Source organism: Sus scrofa, chromosome 4 (assembly GCF_000003025.6).
Source record: "Sus scrofa isolate TJ Tabasco breed Duroc chromosome 4, Sscrofa11.1, whole genome shotgun sequence".
Classification (NCBI taxonomy): Eukaryota; Metazoa; Chordata; class Mammalia; order Artiodactyla; family Suidae; genus Sus; species Sus scrofa.
The window spans coordinates 38,185,064-38,205,723 of record NC_010446.5 but is presented as its reverse complement, the minus strand read 5'-3'; the positions used below and the strand labels follow the sequence as shown (position 1 = coordinate 38,205,723).

Here is a 20,660-nt window from a genome sequence, read left to right as displayed (position 1 = left end):
AGCAAAGACATAATAGCAAATATAAAATTACACAAAACTGAAGGCCACTTTCAGATTGAAAGGGCCAAAAATCACTCACTCTACACAATTAATATAAAAAGATCTACACCAAGGTACATTCCATGAAAGTTTTATTATAGCAAGGAGAAAGTGAAGTTCTATAAAACTCTATAAAACATTCAAAGGATTAGGTATGTAAATGTCACCTGTATTCTCATCACCCTTACTATTGAGTTAAGAAATAGAGCAAGACCTTCAAAATTTCCAGGCAACATTATTTTCAATCCAGAATTTTATACCCAGAATTTAATAATCAATGAACAATAAAGACAGAATAAAGACAGAGTCAGATATACATATCTGGAAAAAAACCAGCTATTGTCTAGAATATACCAGGAGATATGCAAGTAAAACAAGAGAGACAAGATTTAGGAAACAGGGGATCCATTACAGAACAGAGAAAGAGGAAATTTCCAGGATGATGTTGAAGGGGGTGCTCTGCAGAGGACAGCTGCTCTAGACTCTAGAATTTAATAGTTCAGATTAGAGGAAGACAGAGGGCTAGAGAAAGAATGAGTCAAGAAAAAAGTATGACACTAATAAAGCATTTGTGTTTGAACTCACACAGAGGTCTTTATAGCTTCTGCATAGAGTATGGGAATGCAGCATTTGAGAACAAATTGGTGACAGGTACACAGAATAATTAACAGCAACAAACAACAGTAAATAACAAAAGCTGTGACAATTACTCGTTCCAGAAATCACAAAAATAAAAATATGTAATAATACTATATTATGATGTTTACATAGTCATAACTATCTAAACACCGGACAGGAATTTTTTTTTTTTAGAATTAAGCCTTAATTACACGGGAAAAGTGAGAAATAAGTAATTCATTCTTTTAAAGAATTTCAGTTTACAACAATAATTTTATCTCAAATACAAACATTTCTTTCTAAATCTAATTTACTTTTCAAGAAGTAAAGGATGAGAATCAATTTAAAAAATCTCTTCACTGGTTTTCTTCAAATATATATTTTAGAAGCTTTAAAGTAGGCTTATAAAAATTCCCACCAATTCTTCAAAACACACATAGCCATTTAAAATTTGTTTTAAAATATTTAAAAAGAAATTTTCAAAATATTAGTTCAAGTCTGATCAGTGGTGTTATTTTGGTGGCCCATAGAATAGAAAAACCATCATCAGCACCAAAAACTAACACCAAGGAAATATCAAAAACTAAAAAAAAAAAAAAAAAAAAAAACCAAAACAATAACAAAAACAAAAAGCCTGGCCAAAATATTCTAATAATAAAATATATACATATTATAATATACATAAGAGTAGTACTGGTAATATAAGCAGTAGCATTAATAAAAATGAAGCTAAACTTAATTGAGCATATTATATGAGATAAACTGTTTTAAGTGTGAAGATACTTTTATTACATTCCCATATTTTATTTATATTATTTATTATTTTATCACATCCCATAACAACTCTATGAGGTATGATCTATCACTGTCCCCTTGGTAAAAAAGTATGACACTAATAAAGCATTTGTGTTTGAATACACACAGAGGTCTTTATAGCTTCTGCAAAGAGTATGGGAATGCAGTATTTGAGAACAAATTAGTGATAGGTACATAGAATAATTAACAGCAATAAACAACAGTAACAAAAGCTGTGACAATTATTCGTTCCAGAAGTCACAAAAATAAAAATATGTAATAATAATATATTATGACGTTTACATAGTCATAACTATCTAAACTTGGCCAATGACAATTATTTGCAAACAGAAGCAGGACTTTTAGTCCAAGCAGTCTGTCCAGCTCTTAGATAAATTCTCCCTGGCCCCACCACTGCCCATTTAACCAGTTAGGTACATTAGAAGCCTTTGGACTGACTTGGGATAATTCTGATGTTGCGCTATTCTTTACCAGTTTATTTGAAGTTCCTTTACTAAACAGGGGTAGAGGAAGATGGAAGGTTCTGAGAATGCTCACCTGGAGGCTAGATTACCATCTGTAGGGGTGGGGATTTTTCCAAGCACCCTGGCATTTCTCCCCACACCCATGCTGAGAACTACTGCTTCAGTGAATCACATTAAAAGGGGATATGTACTCCCGCAGACATTAAGGACCACAGCCTGCCAAGTTTAGAGTTCAGACCACAAAGAAATCATCATAAAGTCTTCATTTCTTTCCCAAAGACAGAAGCTCTAAAACATGGTCTAAAGCCAGTTAATAGGCAAAACCTTTTTCTTTGAACCATGACTAAATTAACATTAAATAAAATGACACTTTCTTTAGATGAAGTGAAAACAAAAGGCCCATGACATGCATAAAAGTCAAAAGCTCTCAAGCAAGCCTAACATCCAGAAGCGTCTCACTCATTGCTCAAGGTTTTAATAACATTCTCCTACATCTGTTCAGCTTCTTGTATTTCACTTAAATTAACACTGTGATCAACATGGGAAATGTGATCAACAGTGGCAAAGCAATTCTTGTAAACTCCTTATCAATCTTTTAATCAACTTTAAAAATAACCGCTTGTCAATGGTGCATTCTATGTCTTATCTTATAAATTCAATTTACTAACACCATTCATTCCACTTTTAAATAATCATCCAATGTACCACGCATGGAATGCCTGCCTTGTTATTTTACTTAAAAATAGAAAGCACTAACTTTTACTTCGTAATATTTAAACATAAGTGCCTACATAATATTTTAATAAGCCATACCAGATAACTTAAAACTAGTCTTTCAAAAATCACTAATTACAGTTTAAGAACTACACAGGAATGAATAGTTTATTATACAATTAATAAATTACCAGACAGAATGCATGCTCACACCTTGAATGCTACAGATATGTAAGTACAACCTGAATGAGAAGAAAAAGTCCTGTATGTCTACAATTTATATAGACAATGTCCAACTTTGTGCAGACTTGTTCAGAAATGAATGCATATTGTATGAAAATGTTTTACTTTAATGAAAAATAAGAGTATCACTTCAACGTCAATTAGGCTGTGAATATTAGGAGACATGTAGCTCTATGAGAATTTAGCTATTTTACTTTAAAACTGTATATGTAATCCAATTTTAAGCCAATTGCAGGAGAATCCCAAAGGGATGAGCAGGATAAAGACAAACTCTAAAATTTTGAGCCTTCAGTGTAAATAAAAGTTTCTGAGAGAACATGGCTACTGATTTTAAAATTTGGTTAAAAGGAATAGCCGTGCAGAAATATACTCCTACTGTAGAAGGAATTCAGATCTACCCTATATATCCTGTTCTTATAAATTGTATGGGTATGTGTGTGTACATTTGTTTATAGTCAGAGCAAGATAGAAACTACTGCCCGAGAACATAATCTAAAGCAAGCATGTGAATACTTCTCAAAGTGTGACTCTGCCAAGACTTAATTTTTTCTTATAATTTCAATTAAAACAACAAAAAACAACATAGTAGTTTCACTCAGAAACACCAGCTTGGTTAGTTATTTGAAAACTAAGAAATCATAAAACCCTGATTTGACTTTTTAAATCTATCCACAATATTCTGACAGTCTTTCTTTCAAAAGGTTGAACATAATACTCCACACCCTGAATGTGCTGGAAGCACTCAAGAGACTATTAGTAACATCCTGAAAAGCAATAAACTTTTAGCTCTTATATTTTGGTCACTGATTCATCTAATGTGATCTTATATTAAAAGGTCATTGTGGAGTTCCTGTTGTGGCTCAATGGTGAGTAATTCGACTAGTATCCACAAGAACACAGGTTCAATCCCTGGCCCTGCTCAGTAGGTTAAGGATCTGGTGTTGCCGTGAGCTGTGGTGTAGGTCCCAGAAGCAGCTTAGACCTGGCATTGCTGTGGCTGTGGTATAGGCCCACAGTTGTAGCTCTGATTTGACCCCTAGCCTGAGAACTTCCAAATGCTGCAGGTGCCCCCCACCCAAAAAAATTACTGTATACAACAAAAGGTAAAGATCCAATTTCACTCTTTTACATGTGGCTATCCCAGTACCATCTATTAAAGGGACTGCTCTTTTTCCACTGAATGGTTTCCACACTTGTGTTGAAAATTAATTGTCCACAGATGTATGGGTTTATTTCTGGACTCTCAATTCTATTCCATTGATCTATATGTCAATGTTTATGCCAGTACCACATTGATTTAATTACTGTAGCATTGTATTATGTTCTAAAAACATAATACAGAAAGTGAATCCTCCAATTTTGTTATTTTTCCAGTATTGTTTTAGCTCTTGGTACCCCTTCTTCCATATGAAGACTGGCTTTTCTGTTTTGAGGAAAAAAAAAAAAAAAAGACCATTGGGGTTTTGATGTGGATTGCAGGAGTCACTTTGGGAAGTACTGCCATTTAAATAATATTAAGTCTTCCAATCCATGAACATGGGATGTCTTTTTAGCAATGTGTTGTATTTTTCATTGTATAATTCTTTCACCTCCATGGCTAAATATATTCTTGAGTATTCTATTCTCTTGGATGCTATTGTAAATGATATTGTTTTCTTAAGTTCCTTTTTGCATTGTTCATTGCTGGCACATAAAAACATAATTGATTTTTGTATGTTGATCTTGTACTTCACAACTTTGCTAAATTTGTTTATGAACTCTAGAAGATTTAGATGTTTTTGATAGACATCATCCAGGAAGCTACTCCAGTTTAAGGAGACAAAACAAAGGCAAACCCCCAATGCCAGTCCTTCAGGGAACTGCCACATAGTACAAAATGCAGAAGCACCATTTTTTGAAAATAAGGTTCTTACTCCTTTTCCCTGCCTGCCGCCAACCTCTACCACTGTTCCCATGGCTGCCACTGAGCTAAAAAATTGGGGATGGCAGGCATGTGAAGCCAAAATGCCACAACACTTTCTTACCAAAACTTAATAGCCTTTCTTCATTAAGCTGCAAGTTTTTAAAATTAGATTCTAGTCTTTTCAAAAAGTTGATTTGTCCATTTCTGTCAGCTTAATAGTTGCTTCTGTGGAGCCACTTAATTTTAGATCTCCTACTCCACCATTCTCCATAACCAATAGCTTCTTTTAATAAATAGAATGTGGCAGAATTGACAGTGTGCAACTCCTGAGACTATGTATAAAAGGCATTGAAATGTCTTCCTTGTTCTCTCTCTTGGATCACTCACTCCAAGAGAAGTTAGCTGCTAGACCATGAAGACTCTCAAATAATCCTATGGGAGTCCCAGATGGCAAGGAGTTGTGGTAGTCTGCCAACAGCCATATGAGTGAGCTACCTGGGAACTGCAGTCCTTGTCAAGCCTTCAGATGGCTGCAGCTCTGACCAATACTTAAATTGTAACCTTAGGAGAGATTCTGTGCCAAAATCATCCAACTATGCCACTCCTGAAATACTGATCTCCAGATACATGAGATAATAAATGTGTGTTATTTTAAACTGCTAAGTTTTAAGGGCATATGATATTTAAAGATGAGGCCCTGGAGTTTCCGTCGTGGCGCAGTGGTTAATGAATCCAACTAGGAACCATGAGGTTGCGGGCTCGATCCCTGTCCTTGCTCAGTGGGTTAACCATCCAGCGTTGCCGTGAGCTGTGGTGTAGATTGCAGACGCGGCTCGGATCCTGCATTGCTGTGGCTCTGGCATAGGCCAGTGGCTATGGCTCTGATTCGACCCCTAGCCTGGGAACCTCCATATGCCGCGGGAGCAGCCCAAGAAATAGCAAAAAGACAAAAATAAATAAATAAATAAATAAATAAAGATGAGGCCCGAACGATGAGAGTCTAGTCATTCAATGAGTTCTAAGGAAGAATGTTTCAAGCAGTGGGAATGGCAAAGGCAAAGGCCCTGCATATGGAAAAATTATTGACATGTTAAAAAAATAAAAAAACTAAAAGAAGATCAATGTGATTGGAGCTCAGTGAAGAATAGGAAAATAGTGAAACAGGGAAATAGTGAAGAAAGAGATCATCAAAGTGGAAGAAAGTAACCAAAGTTAACTAGTTTTAAAGACCTTGCTATATAAACTAGTAAAAACTGGTAAGTTCTGGGGTGATCAATGGTTCCCTATCCATCAAAAATGGCGACCAGCCTATAGCTAAGTATAAGAAGAGAGCAAAGTAAAAACAGTCACCAGTCCAATGACAGCTTTTGAAAGGCAGTTTAAGCCAACATTCACGAGAAACTTACACAAGGTAAAGGAAAGCCAATAGGCACCACCCCAGAAGGGAAAAGACTAGACTTCTTTCAGAACGTAATCTTATCAAAAATTACATAATGGATAAGCCAATGTCGTTTATTTTTAGAAGTACTAATAAATATTTGGTTGAAAAGTGAGCATAAAGTCTTAATGAAGGAGCATAGTAATTTAAAAGTAAACAACTAAGTTTTATTCTTGATTCCTCACCCGTTTTGTGAACCCTCTTAATCTAATTTCACTCAACTGCAAAACGGGATTCTAATATATACATATTTAACCTTACTTTTTTTTAAAGATCAAATGAAATAATATGATTAAAGCGCTTTTGAAACTACAAAAAAAACTAAAAAAAAAAAACATTTATAAATGTTAATCATTTGTAGAGAGAAATAAAAAATTAACTCCATCTATTATCACACAGGAATACAAAGTGGGAACTAAAACACTTTGAGAGCAAGAACCAAGGTCTTTACATCATCCCATATAATTTATTAAAAAAACACCTTCATGAGGATGCTATTTAAAATTATGAATGGTGCATTCACTGGCAAAAAAAAAAATTTATATCTAGAATATAAGCTTAAAGCATCTCTCTCACCAAATTCAATGAAAATGAAATATATTTTGAGATTTAATGAACAAATATATCTCACTTGTACAATAAAACAGAAACCGCTATTGATATATTTAAAGAAAAAAAGCCCAAAATTATAGGGAAATGACACAGAAGAAAAAAGTCAACTATTTTAGGGTAATTACAAACCGAATTTTCTTCCTCTTCTTCCAGTTCTCGCTGCTGTTCTTCATGTCTTTTAGCTTTGATCTCCATGGCGTCTGTGATCAGGTCTCTTAAAATTGATACAGGTTTTGCATTCTTGATAAAAGGATGCTAGAAAAGTAAAAATTCAATGGTATAAATTCAAATGGTTTCTGTGAATTATATCTTAAAAACATTAAAACAACACATAGGGAGTTCCCGTCGTGGCACAGCGGAAACGAATCCCACTGGGAACCACGAGGTTGCGGGTTCGATCCCTGCCCTTGCTCAGTGGGTTAAGGATCCAGCGTTGCTGTGAGCTGTGGTGTAGGTTGCAGATGCGGCTCGGATCTGGCGTTGCTGTGGCTGTGCTGTAGGCCGGCAGCTGTAGCTTCAATTAGACCTCTAGCCTGGGAACCTCCACATTCTGTGGGTTCAGCCCTAAAAAGCAAAAACAAAACAAAACAAAACAAAACAAAACAAAAAAAACCAACACATAAATAACAACTAGGATCACAGGCTTCAATGACTGGTCTTTTATCCAGAATTAAATGTACAGGTTAAGGAGCTCCCACTGTGGCACAGTGGAAATGAATCCAACTAGTATCCAGATTTAAATGTACAGGTTAAGGAGCTCCCACTGTGGCACAGTGGAAATGAATCCAACTAGTATCCATGAGGATGTGGCTTCAATCCCTGGCTTCATTCAGTGGGTCGGGGATCCAGCATTGCCACAGGCTGTGGTGTAGGTCACAGATGCAGCTTGGATCCTGTTTACTATGGCTGTGGGGTAGGCCGGCAGCTATGGCTCGGATTTGACCCCTAGCCTGGGAACTTTGATATGACATGGGTGCTGCCCTAAAAAGAAAAAAAATGTATAGGTTGAGAACAAAGACTACTTCAGCTGTTTTATAAATAAACATTTTACTTTTAGGTTTACTTGCTTTTACAAAAACCATTAAAGTACACACACGAAAGTGTAATTCTGTTACTAAAACTACATTACCTCTTGTAATATCTTTGTATGATAATAGACGGTAAGTGGACTTATTGTGGTGATCATTTTGAAATGTATAGAAATATCAAATCACCATGTTACATAACAGGAACTAACATAGTGCTATAGGTCAATTATATTTCAAAACCAAACAAGGTCATAGAAAAAGAAATGAGATTTTTGATTATGAGATGTGGGAGCTGGGGGAAGCGGGAGCTAGATGAAGGCAGTCAAAAGGTACAAAATTCCACTTTATGGAAGTAAATAAGTACTAGGGATGTAATATATAGCATGATAAATATAATTAACACTGTTGTATGTTTATATGAAAGCTGTTAAGAGAGTAAATCCTAAGAGTTCTCATCACAAGAAACAAACAAATATACATTACCCTTAAAGATATAACTGTCCAAAGGAAGTACAGATTAGGTGGTAAAAAAATAGATTGATGATTATATTACATATAAAAATAAAATTAGGAGTTCCCACCGTGGCTTTGCAGAAACAAATCTGACTAGGTTTGATCCCTGGCCTCACTCAGTGGGTTCAGGATCTGGCATTGCCATGAGCTGTGATGTAGGTTGCAGACATGGCTCAGATCCTGTGTTGCTGTGGCTGTGGCGTAGTTTAGCGGCTACAGCTCCAATTTGACCCCTACCTGGAAACCTCCATATGCTGTGGGTGCGGCCCTAAAAAGACAAAAAAAAAAAAAATTGTGGTTATTAGTTACAAATTTTAATTAATCTTAACAAGCTAACAGCCAGAACCAGGGATCAAAAAAAAATAAAGGGCAACTATTCTGTTATTTCTTTTACATATTTTTTATTTTATTATCCCTTTAATAATGTAATCATTTCCAATGGAGAAGTAAAAAATAGTAATAAAAGAAAAATACTTTTCATAAAATAAGTTACTGCTTCATTTCTTTTCTTTTTTTTTTTTTTTTTTTTTTTGTCTTTTTGCCTTTTCTAGGGCCACTCCCACAGCATATGGAGGTTCCCAGGGTAGGAGTCGAATCGGAGCTGTAGCCGCTGGCCTAAGCCACAGCCACAGCAAAGCTGGATCCAAGCCGCATCTGCGACCTACACCATGGTGACACTGGATCCTTAACCCACTGAGCAAGGCCAGGGATCGAACCTGAGACCTCATGGTTCTTAGTTGGATTTGTTAACCACTGCGCCATGATGGGAACTCCCAGTACTGCTTCATTTCTATACTATATATAAGATAACTTTTCTCCCTTTTTTATTCCATCCTGATTTAGCTAAAATATCTGAGTTTGCTACAGTTCTGATAACAGAAGGAAAACCAGTAGAAAATACCGAGGTGTTTGATGACTTTTTAATTAAGAGAGAGGGGCATATAAGAAAGTAGAAGGAAAGGCTAAGTATAATTTGGAATAGACAACCTTATTTTGAGGTAGCAATATGGCATCAAAATGTAATTTTCATAATTATATGTCAGTAGATAGAGTCAGGTAAAAGCCATCTGAGATATTCTAATAAGGATCAATACAACACAATAATATTCTTAAGATTAAAAAAAATTTTAGGGAGTTCCCATTGTGGCTCAGTGGTAATGAACCTGAATGGTATCCATGAGGATGCAAGTTTAATCCCTAACCTCGCTCAGTGGGTTAAGGATCTGGCGTTGCCATGAGCGGGTGGTGTAGGTCCCAGTCTCGGCTCAGATCTGGCATTCCTGTGGCTGAAGTGTAGGCGGGCAGCTGCAGCTCTGATTCGACCCCTAGCCTGGGAACTTTCATATGCCACAAATGCAGCCCTAAAAAAAAGCAAAAAACAAAAACAAAAACAAACAAACAAAAAAAACCCCTCAGTTCTAAAGAAGAAACTACAGTCATTTGGAAGAGGCTTTAAAATGGTGAACATATCTTTTGGGAAAACCATGAGTAAGAATTTTACCAGATTACAGAAATTCTAGGATTGCTAGTCAAGAACCAATAAATTCCTTCATAGCAGTTATAGACTGATCACCAGATAAATTAAGATCTATCAATATATCTATAGTTGAGACGCCTAGTCACCCACCAAAACAACTGTGGCTGGACTTATGGTTGCCCAGCTAGAGCCTACATTTCCCAGCCTTCCCTGCAGCTGGTTATGATTATGTAACTAAGTTCTTGCCAATGAAATGTGAGTGCCTGTGTTGTGTTACACTGTGAGCCTGCACTCTTCCATTATTTCCTCTCTTTCTACTACACTGGGAAGCAGACAAAGATAATGCCCTACGGGATGGTGGAGAGGAGGAAGGAAGAAATCCCAGTCCTACTTGAAAAAATTCTGAGAAACACTGGTGAAAAGGTCACAAAAATTAATAATTATTGAAGATAGGTTCTTTGCCCTTAAGTAACTTATTACCTAGAATAAGGAATAAAAGACAAACACACAGGAAAATTTACAATGTGACATACAAGTTACACTCATGATGATTCAGCAAAGCCCAAAGGATTAAGAGATTTAAAAGCAAAAGAACAGGGGAGGTAATCTCAGATGCCTCACACAGAAGAAATGGACCATTTTAGGGAGAAGGAAAAGTGCAAACAATATGAACAAACACACAAAGAGGGGAGATATGTTAGAGCACTGCAGGAAGATCTGTCTAGCTGAAGCAAAAACACTGCTCAGAGAAGTGGTGTCCTGTGAGTTTAGACACAGGTAACAGTGGGATAAGAAGCACAAATACTTAGGATGAGATACCTGAATTTCACCTGACAGCCACTCTAATTACATAAACAAGAGAACAGCATAAGGAAAAGAATGTCTGTGATAGCATAATCTTGTTTAGTCTTTTTGCCTTTTCTAGGGCTGCTCTTGTGGCATATGGAGGGTCCCAGGCTAGGGGTCTAATTGGAGCTGTAGCTGCTGTCCTACGCCACAGCAACAGCAACGTGGGATCTGAGCCACGTCTGTGACCTACACGGCAATGCCAGATCCTTAATCCATTGAGCAACGCCAGGGATTGAACCCACAACCTCGTGGTTCCTAGTTGGATTGTTAACCACTGAGACACAACGGGAACTCCTGAGATAGCATAATCTTACAGTAGACTTTAGAAATGAAATAAGATGGGGTGAAACTATAATAGTACAAGAGCAAATTGTTAAAAACCTGAGTTAAAAAATAGCTGCCACGATTATCATGAAATACTGAATCTGATGGGAAGAACTCAAGAATTTAGTAACTATATATTAACAGAAGTGAAAGAAGACTAATAACAGGGCAAAAACTGGGAACCAAGAGAACCATATCTCTTTCAAAAAATCTCAAATTGTATTATACCTAACCTTTTCAGGAAAAATTATGAGCCAATCCTCCAGGCCACAGTTTTATATTTAAGATATGCCAAAGTATACATCCAGTCCACTGCAAACTTATTTCCATGCAGTTCATTGTGAACTGACTACACAATGTTATGCTACCATTAGTCTATGGAGTTTAATGTTCCTAATCTCAAAATCTTGGTATGTCTTACTTCATTTGCACTCATGTTTTCCCTACATAACTGCTACAGGCATCATTTTGACCAACAAAGAGGAACTGGCTAATAAAGATAAAAGGGTGCTTAGAGAACAAGGCCATATTATTTGAGCATAAGTGATAATTAGAAGAGTTTTATCAGATACAATGGCAGATTTTGAAAGACTATTTTAAAGGCTTTTTAAAAGTAGCAGATGGTAAAATCTAAAAATGCAAAGTAACATAAAAAAAAGGACAACAACAAAAACCAAAGAAAACAAGATGACAAAAATAAAACATGACACTGTGACTGAATGTTATAAGCCAATGTAAATGGGCTGAATTTCCATTTATTAAACAGCATTTTAATTAAGTACTAAAAGATATTCAGTTCATAAGATAAATTCAATTACATGCTTTATCTATGAGATATACTCAGTAAAATAAATTCAAATTATATTTCTATAGGGGCACACTAAAAAGGATTTGGATTACAACTCAAAGATAGGCAATGAAATATCAGTCACACATAAAATGACATCAAGAATAACATGATCAAAAAAGGAGAATTGAAAGCAAATACAGTAAATGAAGAGTCATATAAAACTAATAAGGGACATAATGTAAAGATATGACAGTTATAAATTTGATATCAGTAGAGCATTATATGTAACAAAAATAGAGTCATAAGAAGTTAACCTAAATAAATAAGAATAGGAAATATTACTACTCTTTTTCAGTCAGGGAGAAATAAAACAGGCAAAAAAATAATATTAAAGGGACCTGAATAATCAAATTGAGCTAATGTAAAAAAAGTCAATAAATAGAAATTATACTTTTTTGTTAAAAAAGCTAGAGAAGCATTTGGTACCAGCATAAGAATGTAAAGAACAACAAAACAGAAATATAATGCCCAGAAATAGAATATAACATACAAAATAACCTAGCATATTATAAAGACCACAACTGCAATGAAAAAAAAAGCAATTATTGCCTGGGGTTTTTTGGGAAGTGGTGGTGAGGAGAATCCAACCAGATCATTACCTCAGAAACATCAAAATAATTTCCAGATAGATTATAAAGTTAAAAGTCAAAAAAATGGAAATATAAAAGAACTAGAGGGTAATATAGCAGAATACTGATATGTTCAATCAAATGCCAGAAAACGAAAGAAAAAAACTACAAACTAAAAATTTAATATTAATGTCAGACAAGAGGGTAATTACATGCAGAATTTTTTAAAAAGCCAATAAATGCACCAAAATTCTAAAAGGCAATTATTTCTCTATTTCTAAATGTATCTGAAGTAAAATCTAACCTAAAAGAGGGCAAGAATTCTTAAACCACCTAACTTAATGACAAGGCAGAGAATACCCCAAATCAATCTATCACATTCTTGGTCATACATTTTAAAAGTAAGGATGCCTGAAAACTTACTCTTTTAAAACCTGAAATATTTTCTCTTAAATTTTGTTCATGTTCTGAATTGTCAATTTCTGAACTGAAAGAATTCAAATAAATAATATATTCAAAAGAGCTGAGAAAATGAAAATTTAGAGACTTCTGCTTCTGGACAGATTGAGTAGTCATACTTATCCCTTTACCTGCCCAATAATGTACAGCTAAAACCCTGGACATCATATATAAAACAAATATAAGAAGACTAAAAGGTGGAGAGAAGGTGGCAGACCAGCTAAGGAGCACAAAACCCAAGAAAAGACATAGCTGTGAGTTCCATGGGACTTCTTTTCATCTCATTTATTCCAGACTGGTTATTGGAGAAGTCAGCAATCCAAAAACCAATGGACACAAACTAAAAAAGCCCCTACAGAATACTGCTTTCTTAAGCCAAAAGATCAGGAAAGGGATAGCTAGCCAGTGTGCCATCTTCTCTCTTAGACAACAACCATTCTACTTCACCTAAACACCACAGAGAAAGCAATGGCCACACTCCAAATAGCAAAGGCTGGGTAGTGGACCTAGACATCACCCTCTAGAGGCTGTCCAATCCTTGCACAAGGTGGTGTCAGAGAAGACCAAATGTTAAGCTAGGACATTCATCTACACCAGGCAGTATAAAAAGTGTTCCCAAACTCCAGTGGGAATACTGGAGGAAGCCATGTTAGAGCCTGGACTTACATTGCTACCAGGCAGTAATAAAGAAACTTCATCTCCTTCCCTGCTACAGTAGGATCAGAGGAGGTCTATTGGAGAATCAGAACTTTCATTACCACCCGGCTATCATGAGGCCTTCCAGTGCCAGCAGAGGCCACTGAGGGAACTTGGGCTCTCAACTCTGTCCAGTGGTAATAAGGAACCCCCTTCCACCCTATATGTCAAAGACGATCAAGGAGGGGACACTGTAACCTGGCAGAAACGAGATGGCATCCCTTTATTCCAATGAAGCAGTGTCAGAGGACTCCTCTTATTATAAAAAATTTAAGTAAGACCCAGAGTTTCATAATACCTAAAATGCCCAAGATTCAAATCAAAATCACTCATCATAACAAGAAGCAGAAAAATCTCAACTTAAATGGGAAAATACAGTCAACTGACACCAACGTCAAGATGACATGGATATCAGAATTATCCCACAAGCACAAATGAACCTATCTACAAAACAGAAACAGACTCACAGACATAGCAAACAGACTAGTGGTTGCCAAGGGGAAGGGGGAGGGAGCAGGGATGGGCTGGAAGTTTGGAGTTAGTAGATGCAAACTATTACACTTAGAATGATTGAGCAATGAGGTCCTCCTGTAGAGCAGAGGGAAATGTGTCCAATCTCTTAGGATAGACCATGATGCGAGATGATGTGAGAAAAGGAATTTGAATATATATACGTGTATGTGTGTGTGTCTGGATCACTTTGCTGTACAACAGAAAATGGCACAACATTGTAACTCAACTATACTTTAATTTTTAAAAAATGAACAATAAAATAAAATGGTGATTTATAACTATAGTTATAAAGAAAAAAATTAGTGGACCACAATGGCGATGGTTAATAAATGTGTTCCTGGGGGAAAAAAAAAAGAATTACCCAACAAGGATTATAAAGCAATCATCATAAAAATGCTCCAATAACCAGTTACACTTTTATAAACAAATGAAAAACAGAAAGTCTCAGCAAAGAATTGAATACATAAAAAAGAAACAAATGAAAATAACTGAAATATATAATAACAATAATCAAAATTTAATGGATGGGCTGGCTAAAGAACAGAATGGGACAGAAAGAAGACTTGGTGAATCAGAACATGAAAGAGTAGAAATTATACAATACAAACAACAGAGAATAAAAATTAATAGAATCTCAGGAACCTGTGTGACTAAGACAAAAATCTAACATTTGTGTCAGTGGAGTCCTAGGAAGAAAAATGGATAGGGCTGAAAAAATGTTTGACAAAATAATGGCTGGAAACTTCCCCAAATTAGCAAGAGAAACAAACTCACAGATTCAAGAAGCTGAACATACCTAAATCCAAAGAAATCCACACCAAGACACACCATAATTAAACTTTTAAAAATTAGGACAAAGAAAAAATCTTGTTTTTGTTGTTGCTGTTGTCCTTTTGCCTTTTCTAGGGCTGCTCCCGCAGCACTTGGAGGTTCCCAGGCTAGGGGTTGAATCGGAGCTGGAGCCAATGGCCTATGCCAGAGCCACAGCAATGAGGGATCCGAGCCACGTCTGTGACCTACACCACAGCTCACGGCAACACCTGATCCTTAACCGGCTAAGCAAGGGCAGGGATTGAACCCGCAACCTCATGGTTCCTAATCGGATTCGTTAACCACTGCACCACGACGAGAACTCCCAACAAAGAAAAAATCTTGGAAAGATCAAGGGGTAAAACAACTTAGATGACTATAGATTTCTCATAAGAAACAACAGTTATCAGAAGGAAGTGGCACGACATTTTCCAAGTGTTAAAAGAACTGTCAACCAAGAATTCTATAGCCAGAATTCTATATCCTTCAGGAATGAAGAGAGGACAAGACATTCTCAGATGAAGGAAAACTAATAGTATTACCTAAACAGAACTACCTCAAATGAATGGCTAAAGGAAATCTTCCTCACAGAAAAGAAGTAATAAAAAAAAAGAACTTTTGAATATGAGAAAGAACAAAAGAAGAAAAATAGGTTAAATAAAATAAGTTGCCCTTATTCTCTTGAGATTTTAAAAATTGTTTAAAGGTTAAAAGAAACATTATAATACTGTTTGGTATGGACCTTAATGTATGGAGAGGAAGTATTTAATATAATTATATTATAAATAGAAGGGACAGCAAGGTAGACAAAGTTTCTATTCCTCACTTGAACTGGCTAAAATGAAGAATAAATTACATGCTGTAGTAGTTCACAGCCAAGCCCATGGATCAGTTCAAATAATGGCAGATCTCAGTCAAGCTAACATTCTTGTAGAAGGCCAGCCTAAGGCAAGAGCAGACTTTCAGGTTCTAGGCTGCCCACCAGAAGGTATAAGGAGCATTTTCAAATCAGGAACTCTGGTGCCACTAGGCTGAACTTGAATCTTCTCCCTGGGGATTCAATATCCTCATCTTTAATAACTACTAAGAGTCAAGTCAACAATCTCAAAAGATCCTTTCAGTTTCAGCCTATGATTCTTTTAAACTTATACAATTATCTACCTTGTGTCAGAAAATAAACCACTCTGAAAAACTCAGTATGACTTCCTATACAAGTAGATTATAGATAAGTGCCCATTAAAACTTGATGATAATACTAAATTCTGAGAGTTTAATTTAACTCTCCAAGCTGTGTCTGTGATCTACACCACAGCTCATGGCAATGCCAGATCCTTAACCCACTGAACAAGGCCAGGGATTGAACCTGCAACCTCATGGTTCCCAGTCAGATTCATTTCTGCTGTGCCACAACAGGAACTCCAGGAGTACCTAATTTGAATTAGAAACTATGAGACAATGAGTAAAAAGGGGCTTGTTGATGAAGGTGGTCTTTAAACTAGGAATAAGGGGTGAGACAAACAGGGTGAGCAAAAGTACAGTGGTTTTAAGAAGCATGACCTCCATAAGGAATTCTAAGTTTATTATTTCAGTATTTATAGAGGGAAGAAAAGGAAGGTCAAACAAGGGGTCAGTTAAGAGGCCAGAGGAGGACACCACATTACAACAGTGGGCCTTGATGGTCAGCAACAGCACAATACAAAAAAAAAAAAAAATTTTTAATCAAGAAAACAAATAGTAGGGAATTCTGTTGTAGCTCAGGGGTGATGAATCCGACTAGTATCCATGAGGATGAGGGTTCGATGCCTGTCCTCACTCAGATCTAGAGTTGCTATGAGCTGCGGTGTAGGTCATAGACTCAGCTTGGATCCTGGGTTGCTATGGCTGTGGCATAGGCCAGCAGCTGTAGCTCCAATTCAACCCCTAGCCTGGGAACTTCCATATGCCACAAGTGCAGCCCTAAAAAAAAGAAAAGAAAACAAATAGTGGCTCACAACCACTACATAAAACCAGTTGTGGAGTTCCTGTCGTGGCGCAGCAGAAACAAATCCGACTAGGAACCATGAGGTTTCGGGTTCAATCCTTGGCCTCACTCAGTGGGTTAAGGATCCAGCGTTGCCGTGAGCTGTGGTGTAGGTTGCAGACTCGGCTCGGATCCCGAGTTGCTATGGCTCTGACATAGGCCAGCAGCAATATCTCCAATTAGACTCCTAGCCTGGGAACCTCTGTATGCTGCAGCTGCTGCCCTAAAAAGACAAAAAGACAAAAAAAGACAAAAAAAAAAAAAAAAAAAAAACCAAAACAAACAAACAAAAAATACCAGTTGCATTGTTTGCCCTTAATATAAAGAAAAATGCTTGGGCAAACCCAACTAGAAGCCAGAGGGCAAGAAAGCTTGTTACATTAACTGTGCATACAGTCAACTTACTGGGCAGAAAGCAGAATGGAAAAACAGTGACAAGTGGGGGGCAAATGGAATGTCTAGAACCAATTCCTTATTCACTATGTGATCTTCAGTGAGTTGCTGAATCTTTGTGGACTTCAGTACTCTCATATACAAAATTAGGCAGTTTTCTAGAATATTTCTTAAATGCTTTTCCACCCTAAAAACTCTAGGTCAATAACAGAATTTCATGAGAAATAAGAGAAAAGATTATGGAAGAAAGACTAGAAAGAAATACTGGTTATCTAATCCAAAAATTAATTATCAGATACACTTGGATTTACTTTCATATCAAATTTTTTTTTCTATTTGTCCCACTTTTTCTGTTATTTTCCCATCTGCTTCTTTCTTGCCTTCCTTAGAGTTGAATAATTTAGCCACTCAATCCAATAATAATATCAATAAATCCTAGATTTATGTGCCTCAAATTCCTTTAAAATGCTCATAATATTTTGAAATACATGTTCCAATCAATTATTTTTAAAAGGTAATATTTGCACATAACACAAAATTCAAGAGGCTCAAAAAGAGCTGTCAGCAAAAAGTCTCCATCCCACACCTGCTTCTCAGCCATACAGTTATCTTCTCTGGAGTCTAATTTCTGCTTATTTTTCTCGAGATACTCCACTACAAGCACTGACAGATGTATGTATACATATATGTGTGTGTGGGTGTGTGTATTCTGTCAATCACTCCTCTCAATGGACCTCAAATTGCTTCCAATTTGTTGACATGTATTTATGTGGTTTCCAATCTTTTGCCATTACAATGTTTTATGAAGATTTCTACACATATGTTATTTTACACATGGTTAAATTTTTCTGTAGAGCAAATCTCTGGAAGAATTGTATGATATTTTATTCTAGACAGATATTGCTAAATTGTCTTCCATGGCGATTGAGTATTAAGTTAAATTTCATAACAATAAACCTTACATTTAAGAGCCTGTTTCTTATTTCCCTCAACAATTTATTTTGAAAAAAAAAAAAAAAGCACCTGGGAAAAGTCCCTTTTATAAGGACTATGCTTTTAATCCTTTGTCATTTAGCAAAAAGAATTATTTTTTAAAATATCAGGTTTTGTTAACATGTACACTTATTATAGCTTAGAGGTCTGAACCAATTCTGCCGGAAAAATAAAGACTCAACAAATACTTGTTAAAAGTATTAAACTATTTCAATTTGCATTTAATGCCAAAGCAAATTTTTAAAAAACCTCCTGACACTCTGGATACAAAGTCTACTTATACAGGGATATTGAAACTTCATTTAGGTAATCTTAGGTAACCAGTACTTAGAATATGTGATCTTTCCAAGGAGTTCAGGGATCTTGCATCTGCATGTCTTACAGAGTAAAAAGTCAAAGAAGAAATGCCTGGTCAAAGAATAATTAATCAAGAAGAAAAACTGAGAAACAGTAACAACGCAGATAAGAACTCATTTCTGAAATGAGAACCCTTTGGATATTTTGCTCTAAAAAAAAAAAGAAAGAAAGAGGAAAGAGTTGATAAAAATATAAGTGGACAGGAGTAGTTGTGGTAGAGACAAAAGAGTGACCTTGGAAAATAGAAAAGAAAAAAATCAGAGAAAGAGGATACACAGGAGAAGAATGGTGTGTGTATGTGTCTGTCTTTCTGTTTGTCTGTCTCTCAATCAATCCATATTTCCTAGGAGGTTTACATCTTTAGAAATCAGTAATGAAACTCACAGAAATGCTGGTCAATATTAGAAAGCTAAAATGTGTAAAGAAAATATCCTTCCCTTAGAGACATGAGCACTGACCTGTAAAAGTTGTGTCGCAGTAGCTCTCTGCTCAGGACTCTTCACCAGGCATTTTTTAACAAAATCAGTGAAATCGTCAGACCAAAGTTCGGGCTTCCTGAATGTTGGTGGTGGGTTTGTGGGAATCATAAAAATAGCCTAGTAAAAATGAAATGTCCAAAAGACACAGTAAGAATCACAATAACGCACCAAATAAACAAATCTCTTATCTATCTTTTTATCAGACTCTAAATCTGAAAAACAAATGTAAGCTGTTCTAGGATTTCCAGTAAGATTGCAATTCAGGAAGCAAGCCCATCTGCTACTAATGTAATCATTTCCCATTAAATTTCCTCTATTTGAATTGTAGCTCATTGAGCACATCATTCTTTATTTTATCTATTATTTTTAATCAGTCTCCAAAGAAGACTGCATTTCTAACCCCTTTTACCAAGCTAAGGACATTCTCTAGTTAAATAGATATATCCTCAAATTTTGCTATTGCATGCCAGATTTACTTACCATTTCAGTTTTATATTTCAGTTTTATAAGTACTACTGCTCAGAACAGCTAGCAGCAGTCCAATTTGCTTCTGCAATCCAAAGTATTTAAGCACAAATATAATTACTGCTGTGATTTGAAATAATACTTGACAGAGCCAAGACTTTTATTTCTCTTTCTAAATATATGCACTGGCATTCCAAATGAAAAATTTTAAAGGTAATATACCACTTCAAGTTATCACTAATAATTTAATTTAGTATTAATAACTAAGTCTTAATGATCATACATTCAGATAGTTCAAAACTCAAAAACTCTAAAATGTCTCCCTGTCATCCTGTCCTCCTAGCTACTCAGTCATCCTTTTTTTGACAAGAGAATTAATTCCTAATGTTCATAGAAAACCACTGTATGTAATGAATTAACTTCTCTCCTGGGCTCCGGAATAGTTTCCGATCAAATACCATCACTAAAACATCATTTTCTTTGAAAAGATATGAAAACAATAATAAAGTTATAACAAGTATATCAAGTACTCAACAAATACTGGCTATTATCATTTTCATTTCCACATAGTGTTATTAAATAAAAGGCAAACAAAGCAATGACAAAAATTTTACAAAGTAAAATGAATCCAACCATATTATAACTGACTAGTTTTAATAGGTAAGTTTGTAGACAATTACACAATCAGAACTACAGGTGACATGGGGGGGAAAAAAAGCTTTCTGGCAATCAATTAATATATGCGTTTGCAGTATACAAACATGGGGCTCTCAAAGACATAGTCAGGGGTGAAGCATACCAAAAACTCCCTTTCTAGACCTCACTATTCTCTGACTTTCCAGAATAGAGGTGTCTGTCTGTTCCAGCTCATTTTTTCACCTCTTTTTTTTTTTTTTTTTTTTTTTGGGCTAGTCCTCTCTCTTCATATGCAAATGAATTTCATGTACATAAACTTATGTCCCTTCTCCTTAAGGCTCAAAGAAAATAAAGATGGTAATACTAGAAACCACCATGACAC

The 20,660-nt window shown here is 35.8% G+C and overlaps 1 protein-coding gene across 2 annotated transcripts in view; it reads right to left on the bottom strand.

Moving 5' to 3' along the window:
* Positions 1-20,660, bottom strand: part of STK3 (serine/threonine kinase 3) — a 294,976-nt gene that overhangs the window by 101,054 nt on the left and 173,262 nt on the right. For both annotated transcript variants that reach the window (XM_005655350.3, XM_021089060.1), the window contains 2 exons: positions 19,157-19,294; positions 6,977-7,102 (listed from right to left, as the gene is read on the bottom strand). In XM_005655350.3, coding sequence (XP_005655407.3) covers positions 6,977-7,102; positions 19,157-19,294 — 264 coding nt within the window. The remainder of the gene's footprint in view (positions 1-6,976; positions 7,103-19,156; positions 19,295-20,660) is intronic.